The sequence below is a fragment of the Polyodon spathula genome, chromosome 7 (genome assembly GCF_017654505.1).
Source record: "Polyodon spathula isolate WHYD16114869_AA chromosome 7, ASM1765450v1, whole genome shotgun sequence".
Lineage (NCBI taxonomy): Eukaryota > Metazoa > Chordata > Actinopteri > Acipenseriformes > Polyodontidae > Polyodon > Polyodon spathula.
In genome coordinates, this window is record NC_054540.1 from 55,835,246 (window position 1) to 55,849,169 (window position 13,924).

Consider the following 13,924-nt stretch of genomic DNA (forward strand, 5'->3'; position numbering starts at 1 on the left):
CCAAGCTGCTGGTGGTTTGTGACACTGTGGCTCTGCATGTTGAGTAACAGAATAAAACAACTGGACGACGTCTGTAATAAGACTTGGTAGTTAATAAAAAGTATGGTAGTTAACGCTAGTGTGTTTCTCATCCTGGCTACTTTTACTGTTGCTCTTCACGCGCTGCCTTCATGGATACGGTTAAGAGGACACAGTGAATGCCCAATGCACACACACTGTACAGGCAAACCTGCTTACACAACTGCTCAAGGGACCATCTAAATGCTGCCTTAATACATTTATCACTGGGAATAGGCAAGGTGGGGCTGAAATGACACACAGCACGTGTGATGTCAGGCTGCAGAAAACAGGTACTTTGTAGTGTTAATTTAGGTGCCCACACATGGTTCATCATTTCCACTCTACCTTGTCTACAGACATGTGGCTAATACAGGTTCCACACATGGAAACAGCGTTTATATTTTTTCTTTAAAAAAAAAAAAAAAAAGATTTAATAAAATGTTCATTTATATTATATAATAACAGTTACAAAACATTCTTTATACAGTGTAAGATTTTCTTTAAAATATTTATCTTATGGTCTGGTAAGAATACTGTCCAAAAATAATCTGTTATTTTTTTGTATGAATATTAAAAAGTAAAATACACTTCCATTAAAAAAAAAAAAACAAAGCATCACGGGTTGCTTACGCACAGGAGTACTGGGAAAGATTGGGACAATATGGGAACAATCAAACCAGCCTAACTGAACTGAACCAAACCGACATGGACTGCAGTTCAAACCTGACCAGATAGACCCAGACTACCTTTAACACCATCCATCAAACCTGTCTTCACTTCCAGCTATGTGCTTCCGTTTCCATCAGAACCTTGGGAAATCAAAACTCTGAGCTCAAAGCTGTTTGTGATTGATTCAGATGGGTAAAAAAAAAAATAATAATAAATGCTCAGCCATTCTGGTTTCAGTGCCGCAAGATCACGATCAAGCACACATCAATCAAAATGAAAACCTAAAACTGCACTTGAGCAAACAGAATGCACAACTGAGTTAAATACAATACGTTTATTTTACAGCCAATCATTACCGTAAAAGCAAAAAGCGCAGATTTATGCACTTCTGCCTTGTATCAACTGCTTGAGCAATCTGGGCATGCCTGCTGCAAGCTGCAATGGACCAGATTAATGAAAACCAAAATGTAGGATTGGCTTTGGAGCTTTAGGCGACGTTGCAAATTTCAAGGAAACCGTGTTGTGCAAGTGCTGCTGGACGCTTCAATCGCTTAGGACAGTCTTGTTGGTCAATAAAGGCCTACTCTGATCAGGTCGGGTTGGAAGCTGCCCAGGTCAATTTTTTTGTTTTTATGCAGGTTTCGTTTCCTTGTACGACCCAATTCTAAAAATAGTGGAAAAAAAAATAAAAGAAGTTGCAGACAGAAGATTAAAAATGAAAAACAAGAAGCCTGAGGTAGATTAAGTTTCCTCATCAAGTCACAGGGTTTTCATTGGTGTCAATGAACAGGAGGCGCAGGGCTGTGGGTAATTACTCCTACCCTTTACAAATACCCACGCCCTCACCCCGCCTTCTCCTGCTCACTGCTGTGACACAGGTCCATCTCTTGGGTCTGGGGAGGGTGCAGCTCTGTTTAACAGTCTGAAGTCTTATTAAAAATCACAGCTGCAGATTTGAACTCTGCCCTGTTGCTTGGATGTGCATGACAGTGGAGGGTATGGAGTGTGGGATGAGTTTCTGCAAAGCTGTGACACGCATCCTCCACTCACCTTTTCATTTATCATCAAGGTAACCTTTCTGATGTGCAATATTTATTTTTTCAGGCATTGGTCCTATGTCCAATGCTGTCATCCACCCATCCCTCCTTTACCCTCACATGGGGTAGTAACAATCAATGGCTGCTCTGTGCCATAGCCCTTGGGGCAGGTGGAAGTCTAGACCACCCACACTTGGAACGTGTTCAGATTTGTGAGGAAACTAAGAGTCCCCATGCTACTCCATCTCCCTCCTCTAGTCATTCAGTCACTGCGGAGGTTATCCTGAGCACCGAGGAGCCTGGCTTATGCTAGCAGGATTTTGGCAAAAAAAGGGGAGGCAGAGAGGGAAGGTTTGGCTGGCCAGGCCCTTCTCCTCTCGTGCCCTCCTCCCTCTCCGGTAAACCGCTCCGTCTTCGTCAAACTCTGGCGGTTTGTGCGTGGCGCTGGAGCCTTTGCCCGCTGCTGGGCAGGCGTTTCTCCACAGGTGCAGTGCAGGGCCCTGGTTACCTGTCGTGGACACTGTTCACGCTGTTGGGCCGGTACTTCTCCTCCATCTCCTCCAGTGCAGTCTCCAGCTGCTGGATCAGCACCCGCTTCTTAAACCTGAAGTGAGGGAGATGGAGGAGGTTCGTGTGAAGAGGCATTTCATTCCATTAATCTAAAAACAAAATCCCTTTAAATCCACCCAACTGGTCCCTACCTGGAGTTTTTCAAATGCACTACAGGAGACTCGGATGCACAGTTAACATTTGATTTTCAAACTCTGTATACAAAATAATTCAGTTTTGATATGCAGCTGTTTCTATCAACCTAATACACATCCATTATGTCACAAGCTCACCCAAAGCAAGGGTTTATTGCTTACAATGGGTGCAGTAAAACTGAACTAGTATCTGCTCACACCTTCAAACCTATGGATCAGTGTGCCACCTGCCCTTTGTCAAAGCTTCCTATTCAGAATGGTATGAAGGGTAGCGTACCTGGCTGCCTCCTTCATGGTGTGCTGGATGAAGTATCTCTGCACCTCCAGAGGTCCCTTCACTTCTTCAAGTAGCTGGAACACCGTCTCATAATCTGAAACAAAACACAGCAGAGCTCAGGTGATTGATGACGGTGACAACTTTAAAATCAAGTGTTATTGCAATGTGCTTTCTAAATGCACATATTTCTCTTCTCTAGTACACAAATAAAACAAATCCAGCTGCAAAACACAAATCTACCACATAGCATCTCGTCTATTGGCACATTATTACATGCACTTGTTTTAAATGAGTGAGGAACATTGCTTCTACAGGAAATGTTAAGAACCAAAATTTAGGAACTGAATAAGTTTCAAAAACAGCACAGAAACTAGCAAGAGCTTGAGGATCTGAGATTAAAATCACACTAGAAACATTGTGCATGGGGATCACATGTGCAATTTAAAGATGTGTGCGTAGCGCTCTATACTCACTCCTGCCTGGCTTGCGAACCTCCTTTAAGACCCGTGTCCGGAGCTCTGCATTGGTCCCATCAAGAGGCAGGACACTGGCAACCCTGAGTGCGCCCGGCAATGTGGACTCTGCACTTCTCTCCATCGCCCCCTCCTGGTCCGGAGGAGCCCCTTCCTCACAGTTCTCAGCAGGGCCTGCCCCTCTGTCCATAGCGCCAGGGTCTGGCCTCTCGTCCAGCCCGTCCTCACTCAGATACCCCACATCCTCCGGCTGGGACTCTGACTCGACCGCTGTCCCCGTCAGTCTGTCCTCAGGGGTCAGGGACACCACTTCTAACCCGTCCAGCGCCGGACAGTTCTCAGGTTTCCTCTCCCCATTCCTCTCCACTACGATCACGCTGTTCACCTCCACGTCTGTTAAGACAGAATGAGAAGAATCAATGCAATACAGATCACAACACTTACAGGGCACGTACTGTTACACGCGCTCCTAATTTTGAATAATTTTGTGGCCCTACCTTTGTGCAGTGGGATGGGTTTGATTAAGTTCTGGTGGCCCTGTCCCCCGGGGGAGGAGGGTGGCCCCTTGCCCATCACATGGTTTGTGATTATGGGGGGCGTCTGCGGCCGGCGAAGCAAGGGGGACATGCTCCTCCGTCTCTTCAGTGCCGCAGCAGAGTTGGGGTCTCCCGCACTCCTCTTCAGCTTGTTCTGGGGGCTCGCCACAAACTCGTCCGCCTCGTCAATCATCATTCCCTGCGGCGGAGGAAAACAGGAAACAAAAAAACAACATGAATGAATGAAATGGCAGTGCAGGGCAGGGCAGGATGAAACTACTGTTCGTGGTCAAGCTATAGGCTGGGGCCTATAGCACATCGATTGCAACAGCAACATTTAATTTCCTGTTTAATGCACACTTTCACCAAATAACATTTAAACATGTCATCCCCTGTCAGGGCTACTAACTGCATTCCATATTAAACTTGGTAACTTTGGGTACCTTCTTGTCCTGCTTAAAAGGGTTCCCGAACGTGTGCAGGCGTTTCAGCTGGTCCGGGTCGATTTCTCGGAGGGGTGACGGCATCATCTTCAGGTACTCCTGGTAATTCCCCATCTGAGCCACAGGGATGCTGTGCAGGTAGTCTGGAAGAGGTATGATTTACTCAATAACAAACTCTAACAGTGTGCAATGCAGCTTTGTGCACAATGCAACAATGTTCTCCCACACAGCTGTTGCATATCCACTCCCTGAAGTATGTTTAGCCTCAATTCAGGCTTGGATTTGTATCATTTTAATAGAAGTTGACACAGAGACTACAGTTTGAATGAACTCACGTCTTAACTGTAGAGAAGTTATTGTAGTCTTATTCATTTATAAAAATAAATCCATGTTTAATAAGCCCCATTGCTGTGTTGCAGTCGGGTCAGAGGGAATATAATAAAAGTCACCTTCATCTTGTCCGCGGATGAGTTTCTGCGTCGTTCTCAGCAGGTTGGACCTCATTCGGGTCAGCTGATCCAGGAGATTCCTCCGGGGAATGTCAAACGCGTTCCTGTAGGCCTGAGGCTTCAGGTCCTGGTGGGGCAGCAAGAAATTAGAACACAAGTTAAAAAAAACACTGACAAAAACAGTTCCACCAGTCCCATGTGCGAGTGCGCCAGTGTACCTTGTTCAATAGTGCTATCTGGAAGCCTGCAAACTCCTTTAGGTTGATATCGGTGAGCATGAGGGGGGCCTCCCCAGTGATCCCCTGCAGGAGCTGTTTGAAATCCTTGCGGTGCGCCAGTGAAAGTGCATTGGAGTGGTTCTTGACTTTAATCCCCGTTTCCTGGGGAGGCTTTTTGCCAACGGACACTATAAGCCGGTCTGACTCCATTTTAGCCTGTGAAGTACAGAATGGGGGAGGCAGAGAAGAGACACGGTTAGACAATGCCAGTGCAGCTTGTATAACAATACTTTTGCCAATATAACGTATATATATATAAAATATATTGGGTATTATTGTGCTGTGTTATCTGAATATTGTAAGGTACTGTAAAAGTTTCAGAAACCATTCTCTCCTATACACACACATTATCTTACTGTCCTACAGTGAGACAGACTCTGCGCACCTGCTGGCTGAGTTTCTTGAGGTAAGAGATGACGCTGTAGCTGAGCCCACAGTCCATGTTATCAGAGATCAGATTTGGGGCTCCCATCATTCGTAGCGCCTTCTTTAATGGCTGGGGAAGAAAGCAGGAGAGTCAACGGTGGCCACAGAGAACCAGCAATTACTCTGATAAAAGCAATTCAAATTCTAACTACATAATCCAAACTCGTGCAAATCCTGTTAGAAGAGCTTAAAAAAAAAAAACACAGGTGGGGCACACTGCTTGCTTAAAGTCTAGTAACAGTAATCCCAGAGCAATGGAAACTCACAGGCTGCAGCAGGACCTACCAATAGGAAGTAAGGAGGCAAGTTCTTCAGGTACGTCTCAAAAGCCTGCCGCCATTTCATGTTAGGGTTCAGTTTATGCACTTTGAACAAGTCATCTGGAAAAAGAACAGAAATAAAATCAAACTCGGAGACAACTGGAGACAGGGGACTCAAACTGTATTGAAACAACACTAAAGATTTTGCTGTAACCAAGCATGATTATCAGACTGCCGCTCACCCCCAGACACACACACACCCTACCTAACAATGGCAATAAGACAGGGTAGTTGTAAGGCATCACAAATAGGTTGACGCAGGTTAAGGTAGTGCTGGCTTTCAGGTACCCGAAAGGCTGCCCCAGGTCACTGTACTTCCCACTGCTGCTTACAAACACCTGCAGACAGACAAGAAAGACTGGAATATTAATGAGCGCTCTGCATGGACAGCACAGCGTTCTGTACTCTAAACCCCCTTCTTGCATGCCATGGAAACCCATGCTGCAGGCCGACTTGTGTGTGTGGTTTATTTATCTTTATCAGTAATGTACAGCTATGGCTAAAAGTTTTGCATCACCTAGAATTCAGACATAATTAAACCTAGATGAAAATAGCTTATATTCAAGGACAAAGTTATTTTATTTAATATCATGAAAATCAAACTACAAAATGATATCGTAAAAGTCTACCGGAAGACAGAATAGTAGTACAGCGTTTCATGTTCGAATTCGAAACGTCGCATTTTTCAATTTGTCAGGATTTTTTTCCCTGTTAAGTTTATGGAAAACTACAAAGCAGTTTGTAATTCAACACGTTAACTTAACATTATTCAGCAGGTTTCATTTGACTTTATGAAGCAACATGTGTTAATTCTATTGGGTGATGCACAGCTTTTGGCCATAGCTATAGATCTTCTCATAGTGGGGTTTTTTGTAATCACATTCGTTACAAGCTTTCCAAAATACAATAAACCTTGCACTAACAGCCACCTGCACCAAGCAGCCAGTATTCGCCAGCAATCCAATGCTCAGGTCTCTTCGGTGACCAGCGGATTCAGGTTTTCACTGTATTACGTTACCTGCCAGCACACATGTGGGGACTTGCGCTCCAGGATGTACTGTGTGAGCGGTGAGGGCTCCAGCTCGTATTTGTCGAAGGGCAGCTTGTCGATCACCATGGGCTCACAGTCCACACAGGAGAACCGTACAATGGGATGGGACGTCCGGGGAGGCTGGAAGACAAACACAAGCATACTTAAACCATAGAGAAGACAGAAACATGACACACATCACAGTGCTTCCTCATTCTAAAAGTAATCCATTATAGTGCGGAAACTTTTTCTGGACTACGAATCACATCATATGATGAAATAAATACTAGGACACCCCTGCAAAGACTGCATGCATGTATCCTTACCAGAGTGGGGGAGTTCTGATCGGGCCAGAAGGATTCGGGGATGGGCCAGTGTCCGACAGGTACGCCGGTTTTGGGGTTGGGGCGCACGTAGATCACTTTGTGGCAGCTGTGCCATGGCTGGGGGGAGAACGAGGATGTGGGCCTGGCTGGGTCAACAAGACCATCTGTGGAAATACAGGACAGACACAGGTGTAAAATCAGCTGAGTGAGGGGCGGGTAAGCATTCTGTAAGTTACCTGCACATATTCTCTAGTGTAACCACTCCTGCGCAAAAAAAAAATTACTCCTACAAAAGAGAAGTGCTTATCCTGTGTATTGCAATTGATGCTGGATCACACTTTATGTTATTGACATTTCTTTTATTTAAATAAGATGCTGAAATTCAAAATGTAATTATATATGAACCCACATATTTCCTATTGAATAAGAAAACCCCCCAAAAAAACCCATGCATTCAACATCCATTCAGTAGCAGTATATAACTGCAATAACTGAAGCTTCGTCAAGTGCTGATGCAGGGACGGTAATAAGGCTGCTATTACACTCCAGTTCACCCAGTCCAGGACACCAGTTTGATTAGCCACAGCGTCTTTTACTAAAGTCGCAGCAATACCAGGAATGGAGCAAACTGCAATGCAGTGGGAGTCTTCTTTCCACCCCTGTGATGTAACGGCTCGCTTACCTTCCCCCACAGGCGGCGGATCAGGTCCTGTCTTCTCGAAGTTGATCACCACTCCACTCTGCACCTTCTGCACAAGCGACTCCAAACACTGACTGAGCATCCGCTGGGTTCGGACACAATAGGACCGGCCTGCAGGAAGAAGAATTATTATTATTATTATTATTGTTATTATTGTTATCATTATTATTATTAATAAAATAAATGAAATTAAAGGCTTCGAGCCCAGGCAGGCAGTGTTTAGCCATCGTAAACATTTACTCTGCGTTTACAGCAAACTCTGAACTGTATGCTGATGGAGAGTTGTGAGAGTGCGTCAGAGATAAAGAGTTACTGTATTTGCTTCACACAGAGAGAGAAGCAAAAGGAACGACACTGTCTCAGTTAAAGCAGTGCTGGCTATGGCTGGACTCGCCTCCAGTGACCTCACACATCTGCGTGATGGCGGACTCGTCAGTGGGGACGCTGCCCAGCTGATCCGGCTCGAGGGAGGAGGCGCCTGGCAGACGCAGCACCAGCGCAAACAGCCTCTGGTCCCAGCGGAACGGCTCCTTCGTCAGCTCGCTGCCTGGTAGCGGCGAGTTCAGGGGCAGGTGCAGCTGCGAGAACACAGAGAGGAACCGTTCAACTTCCAGAGACCAGGTACGTTTACATGAGAGACATATAGAACCCCCCAACAAAGAATAGAAATAAGACAATAGGTTTTTGTTTTCTTATAAGATATACATTTCAACATACATACATATATACAAGCGCTAGCTTATTACCAAGAGCCACTCCCTCAGCCCTGACCTCTAAAGACACAGCTTTTCTCCCAATACCTCAACTCTAACCACGCTTGCACACTCACCTCCTCTTGCACGCCAGAGTTGTGAGTCAGCTTGCTCCCGTCTGTGATGGTGATGATCACCGATGGCTCCAGAAAAAAGGGGTTTCTTCCCTAGAATGAGAAATTCTATTTCATATAAAAAGATTTCACTACAACAAGCAACACGTCTGCAGTAGCTGCGGTTGTTGAGAACGGCTGAGTTTACCTGTCCGTAGTTGTCGATGCCGGACACCAGCCTGTTGAGGTTGAGCAGGTCAAAGGAGGAGCGCAGCGCCTGGCCCAGTGTGGTCAGCCCCGAAGCATGCAGGTTCTTCAGCTCGTTCATAAAGGTGGCGTGATTCTCCTTCCAGCCAGCCTGACAAACAACAGACATTTACAGGGCTTCTGATTTGATTTGTTCCGAATACTTTAAACCCACCCAAACTACTGAGTGGCAGCAAATTCCTACATTTCTATTGGAGGACTGCAACACGCTTGCGAGATTTGGAACGAGATGTTCTTGCTTGAGCTCTAACTGCAGTACTATAAAGACACGTTTGTGGAATTTAAAACACAAATTGCAAACTGTGGCGAAATGTAAAAAGAAAATGCCTCAACACACAAAACCCCCGGAAGAATATGCCCGTGACCAGAAGGATTTCGCTGTGGAAGACATCAAAAGGATAGAAGGTACAAATGAAGTGTGCAGGTACTGTTGAGTGACTATACATATTGCAACAGAAAGTAACTAAAAATAATAACTTCATACAGTATATAAAATGAGAAAGCCCAGAAAAAAAAAAAACTATTTGCATATCACTCAAAAATAGCTAAAAATAAGCACCGAAAAATGAAATTTATAAAAACAGAAGCCTTAATTCTTATTGATATTGATGATTGACAGTGATATTGATTCAAATAATAATGCGTTTTGTACACTTGATTTGCTGGGATTTTTTATTTATTTAATTACTTTATTTACTGTTTTAAACTTGTCACAAGACACAAAGTACTCAGGGGGGATAAATGTGCTGTGTGTGTCCGAGCAGAGCAGACGGCACTTCTGTAAGGAACGCCAGATTTAGATTCCTGGAGCGTGCTCTTCCTGAATGACCAAGCACCCCAAGGCACTTCACAATACCTCAAGTCAAGGCTGGTGGATTGGAGATGGAGTATGCAGCGCTAACGGCATCAGATTGATGTCACAGGGAGTTCCAGCCGTCGCAAAAACGCAGCACAACTCAATCCATCTCCCTGCTGTAATATAACATCCAGCATATACACATACAGGATTGCAAGGTTTCATTTATTTTAATCAATGCACCTACCAAAACATAAATTGACCACCGGGAGGTCCTGGGAGCCCTTAGACCTGAGTCAATCCATCGCTACCAGAATTTGCTCGAAAAAAACGAGCGATTCAAGCCTTTTCCAAAATTCAGGCGATTAAAAGCCTGAGGTTTAAACTTTGCATTACCTTTGGGTTTAATAGACAGCAAGTGCTTAATGCCATGTAATGGGAAGCAATGGGTTGTCTGGTGCTGTGAACTGGGAGGCTGCAACAACTGAAACACACACACAGATTTTTATATTATATAAGTTGTTAGCGTCTGCACACGGCAATGTCTTTTGCTCGTACTGTGGACTGCAATGAGATTGCCCAGCACTGTCGTGTGATGGAAGGGGATCAGTGCGTGACTGGTTTCTCTGCAATGTGATTACAGGAGTCTGGAATGCAGTTAGAGAGGCTCTACTTGCGTAGACTGTGAAAAGGTTAGGATTTGTTGTGGGTGGCGTCATATTTAGATGGACCATAAAAACCAAACAAAGGCTGCAGCTGGTTGGGCTGAACACGTTACTGTGGTTTTTGTGCGCCTACAAGATAACCACATCCTCAAATACATCTGCAGAAATCCTTCAGATCCATAGCTCTCTGCAATAGCAATGGCTATCCGCTCATCAAATGCTTAGCTGTGAGCATCTCTACAGTGATATGGGAGTGGGAATACCCATTCTGCAATGCTGCTTTTCTTATAAATACTGTCAAAAAGAACTAGTGAGCCTGCGATCAGCACCCAGCAGGCAAGCCGAGGCACTTCCAGCCCATTGCACTGAACCAATGATACCTCTGACCAGGTCCTTGAGAATTTGAATGTTAAATTCTGCCAATTACACCCTGGAACGGACTGGACGCTCAGGAGCGGTTACACACACCTTGCCCTTGAACTCCACAACGGAATAGTTTCAGTGAATCCAGTAGCTCTCAGGACCAGGAGGGTGTCACTGTGAAATTGTTCATATCAGATTTCTCTTAACGGGGAAGATCAATCGCAATTATCAGCAACCCCAGTTGTGTGACTCGGGTTAAATGCAAGGCATGCCAAGAGTGCTGCTACTGTACCAAGCGACTGCTGTACAGCAATAGGCTTCAGCCAACAAGATCCAACACAGCTATCAATCTCTCCCTCACCGCCAGCAGTGCTGCTCCAGGGCAGAGGAGAAGGGAGCATCGTTTCTCACTGTGAATCTTCAAGCTCTCACTGCTGTGGCTCCTGCCAGCACAGCTCCCATCTCCTCCAGGGCTCATCAGGAGCAAGCTAACCAGAGTATCCACGGAAAGGTTTTCTTTTTCTTATCCAAACAAGCTGCATTCATCGGACATGGATTTCCTGGACTGGTGGGTGCTGCCCACCCCAGAGCCCTCAGATTTTGGCATTGAGATTCCACAGCCAGCTGGGATCAATAATTTCTGCACGAAAGACCTTTTGAATCAAAAACAAATAACACACATTCCTCCGGCTTTAACAGCCTTGGCTGTGCTTGACATGATATAAAAACAAAATAGCGGGAGACTTATTTTAGATTGCAAAATATTTCTAACTCAAGGCGCTACTGCAAAGTGTTAGGCAACATTTATTTCAAGGAGAAAACTTGTGCTCCAGAACCCCATCTCAGTGTCACAGGTGGTGCTTTTGCCACATGCAGGCTGCAAAGCCATCTTATCCCTCATCTGCCTTCCCTCTGTGTAACAGTGAACTTTAGTTACTCGAGTGCAGCTCCCTCTCCCTCTCCATGTTACTTTGCTGAAGTGGTGTCATCTCTTTTTGCTCTGTCCCTGGTGCTGTGTGGCATGCGCTTCTTTCACCTATGCGTGCAATCAAGTTTGTTTTATCAGTGTAGCGCAGGCCTACTCTGCAGCTCTGAGGCAGGCAGGCAGGCTCCCAGGACCTCAGCTGAAGTACTATTTATTCGCAGGGCCCAAGGAGAGACAGAGAAGATCTCAGACAAACGTGATACGAACGGGTTAAAAAAAATCTGAACGAACACTGCAGAACATGGTTAAAACGAAATGCAACATGGAAATGTTTTTGAGCAAAACGGGAGCACTAGTCTCTCCCTGAACATTGCGGATGCTCAGCATTCAGACGGAAAATCGCATCGGTGCAGACAGAGGCAAAGAAGAGGCTAGAACTCCCAGGGGCTGCCTGGCACTCAGTCAGTAAAGGAAAACAAAATCACTGGCGGGTGAATGGCTTTTTAGAAATATGTAAACAAACCAGCGGATTTAAAAATAGTAGTCCATTAGCTGTTGATTGCCCTTGGGGTAAATGGGGCAAATGTTGTAATGTTTTGCAAGAGCAGCATGGGCGTGGAGCATGGGAGGGGTGTATATTTTATTAGGACAGTCTTCTATTAATACTACAGAAAGCACTATGGATTGGATAACTACCATTTGTCCACAAAGATAGATATAGACAATAAAACACTGGGCTGGGCAGTTCATGGAGGTGTAGTGTCAAACAGTCACTGTATGGAGGTGTATCTGGATTAAATTCTGAAATATTTTGCTGGCCTATGGTGACAGTGGCTGTGTGTGCATGCCGTCGTGGGGGGGGGTTATAACATCAGCACCTTGTACATAAAGACACAGGATAAAAAAAAGGCCTGAAATAAGTTTGCACTGTCTTGTCGCCTTTTATCAATAAAAGTGCAGGGAGGTGAGCCACAGGACCGACACGGGAGGCAGTGCGTGTCCCCCGCTACGTCACGCGTGACGTGACGGCGGCTCGTAAATCTCCCCGCCTCCATCTCAGCGCTCGAGCTTCCCCAATACAAAAGCAAAATGTCCGCCATCTTCACAGGCTGTGCTGCTCCGGCTCTGCGGGTATTTTGATCAAAATTAGCCGTTTCTCGCCGCCGGGAGGGCGCCCCAACCCCGTATATACGAACCAGAAGGGCCCTAGAGTCTCAATGTCAGAAAAATATTTCCGGTTAACCAATAAAAACACAATTTTAGAGGATTTATTTACCTTAACTCCGTATGGCGGCTCATCAAATGTAACTAGCATGTACCTGTCGCCTCTACTAGCAGGGTCTCGGGCGCGCAGCTGTTAGAGAAAACGAAATAATACACGTTAATTCCGGTTTATAAAGGGACCCTGAACTCCTCGAAAAAGGCAAAAAAAAAAAAAAAAAAAAAAAAAAAAAGTCGGGGGTAAAATGATCCTTTACCTTCATAAAGATCTCAACCGAGCCTTTAGCGATGTCCAGATACGTCGTACCCAAATAAGTCCGCTGGTTCATAGAAGCGGACGTGTCTATGAGAAAAAGTAGAATCGGCATTTTTTTTTTTAAATACGCTTATAAAAAAGAAAATCTAGAGTAAACATAGGACCTATTTGGCGGCCTGGGTGCGTGTGTGTGTGTGTATAGTGTGGTTATAATCTGCCTCCCCGGGAGGGTCGCAGTGCCTCCCCCGCCGCCGCCTGTCTCTCTCTCTCTCTCTCTCAGGGTCTCTGTCTTTAACTGAGCGCTGCTGGGGCTCGCGCTGATACAGAACTTCTCTTCCGAACCCACCGAAACGCCCGAGTTCGCATGCCGCTATTCCATTGGTCGGGGTCAGGTTCGGTGGCCACGCCTCTGTCTTTTTTTTTTTTTTTTGGGGGATTTTAATATTCAATGAGGCTGGCGAGCCGGCGCGCGCACTCCACAACGTGGTTTTTTTCTTTCTAATTTTGCATATTTAATGAGATAAGAAGAGGAGCGCATAGATGGGTGCGGCTGTTTAAATCTTTGTCGCTGACTGATAAAAGAAAATAGGAGGGATACGTTTGTGATTATAGATATAATTTAGCAACGGACGCTTTGTTGCAGGTGTGTCTGGAAAATGTGTATTTAAATACTGAGCAGTTCTGCACACGCGCAAGCTGGAAAGCCATGTTGCAAGCGCGTCCACGTCTTCGGAAGGGGAAACGCGAGTAACTCGCCCGCTGCAGCCTGTCATGGCCTCTTGTATTGACAGTTTGGTTTTGCTTTGGCAGAGCGTCTGCACAGCGGTCATGTGGAGGAACACTCGGGCACGGGAATGTGGGCTGGGAGGGCTCTGCAGAGGGGGACACGCTGTGCCAG

The 13,924-nt window shown here is 45.5% G+C and overlaps 1 protein-coding gene across 1 annotated transcript; it reads right to left on the reverse strand.

Moving 5' to 3' along the window:
• Positions 1-554: 554 nt before the first annotated feature.
• ints6l (integrator complex subunit 6 like) lies at positions 555-13,376 on the reverse strand. Its single transcript, XM_041256028.1, has 18 exons — positions 13,028-13,376; positions 12,826-12,903; positions 8,742-8,891; positions 8,558-8,647; positions 8,123-8,306; positions 7,711-7,839; positions 7,029-7,192; positions 6,691-6,843; positions 5,878-6,010; positions 5,638-5,732; positions 5,312-5,422; positions 4,867-5,082; positions 4,649-4,775; positions 4,200-4,342; positions 3,718-3,955; positions 3,221-3,613; positions 2,748-2,841; positions 555-2,370 (listed from the first exon to the last, which is right to left on the reverse strand). The coding sequence occupies exons 1-18, from the start codon at positions 13,136-13,138 to the stop codon at positions 2,271-2,273; spliced, it is 2,709 nt and encodes a 902-aa protein (XP_041111962.1). The 5' UTR covers positions 13,139-13,376; the 3' UTR covers positions 555-2,270.
• Between the last annotated feature and the right edge of the window lie 548 nt (positions 13,377-13,924).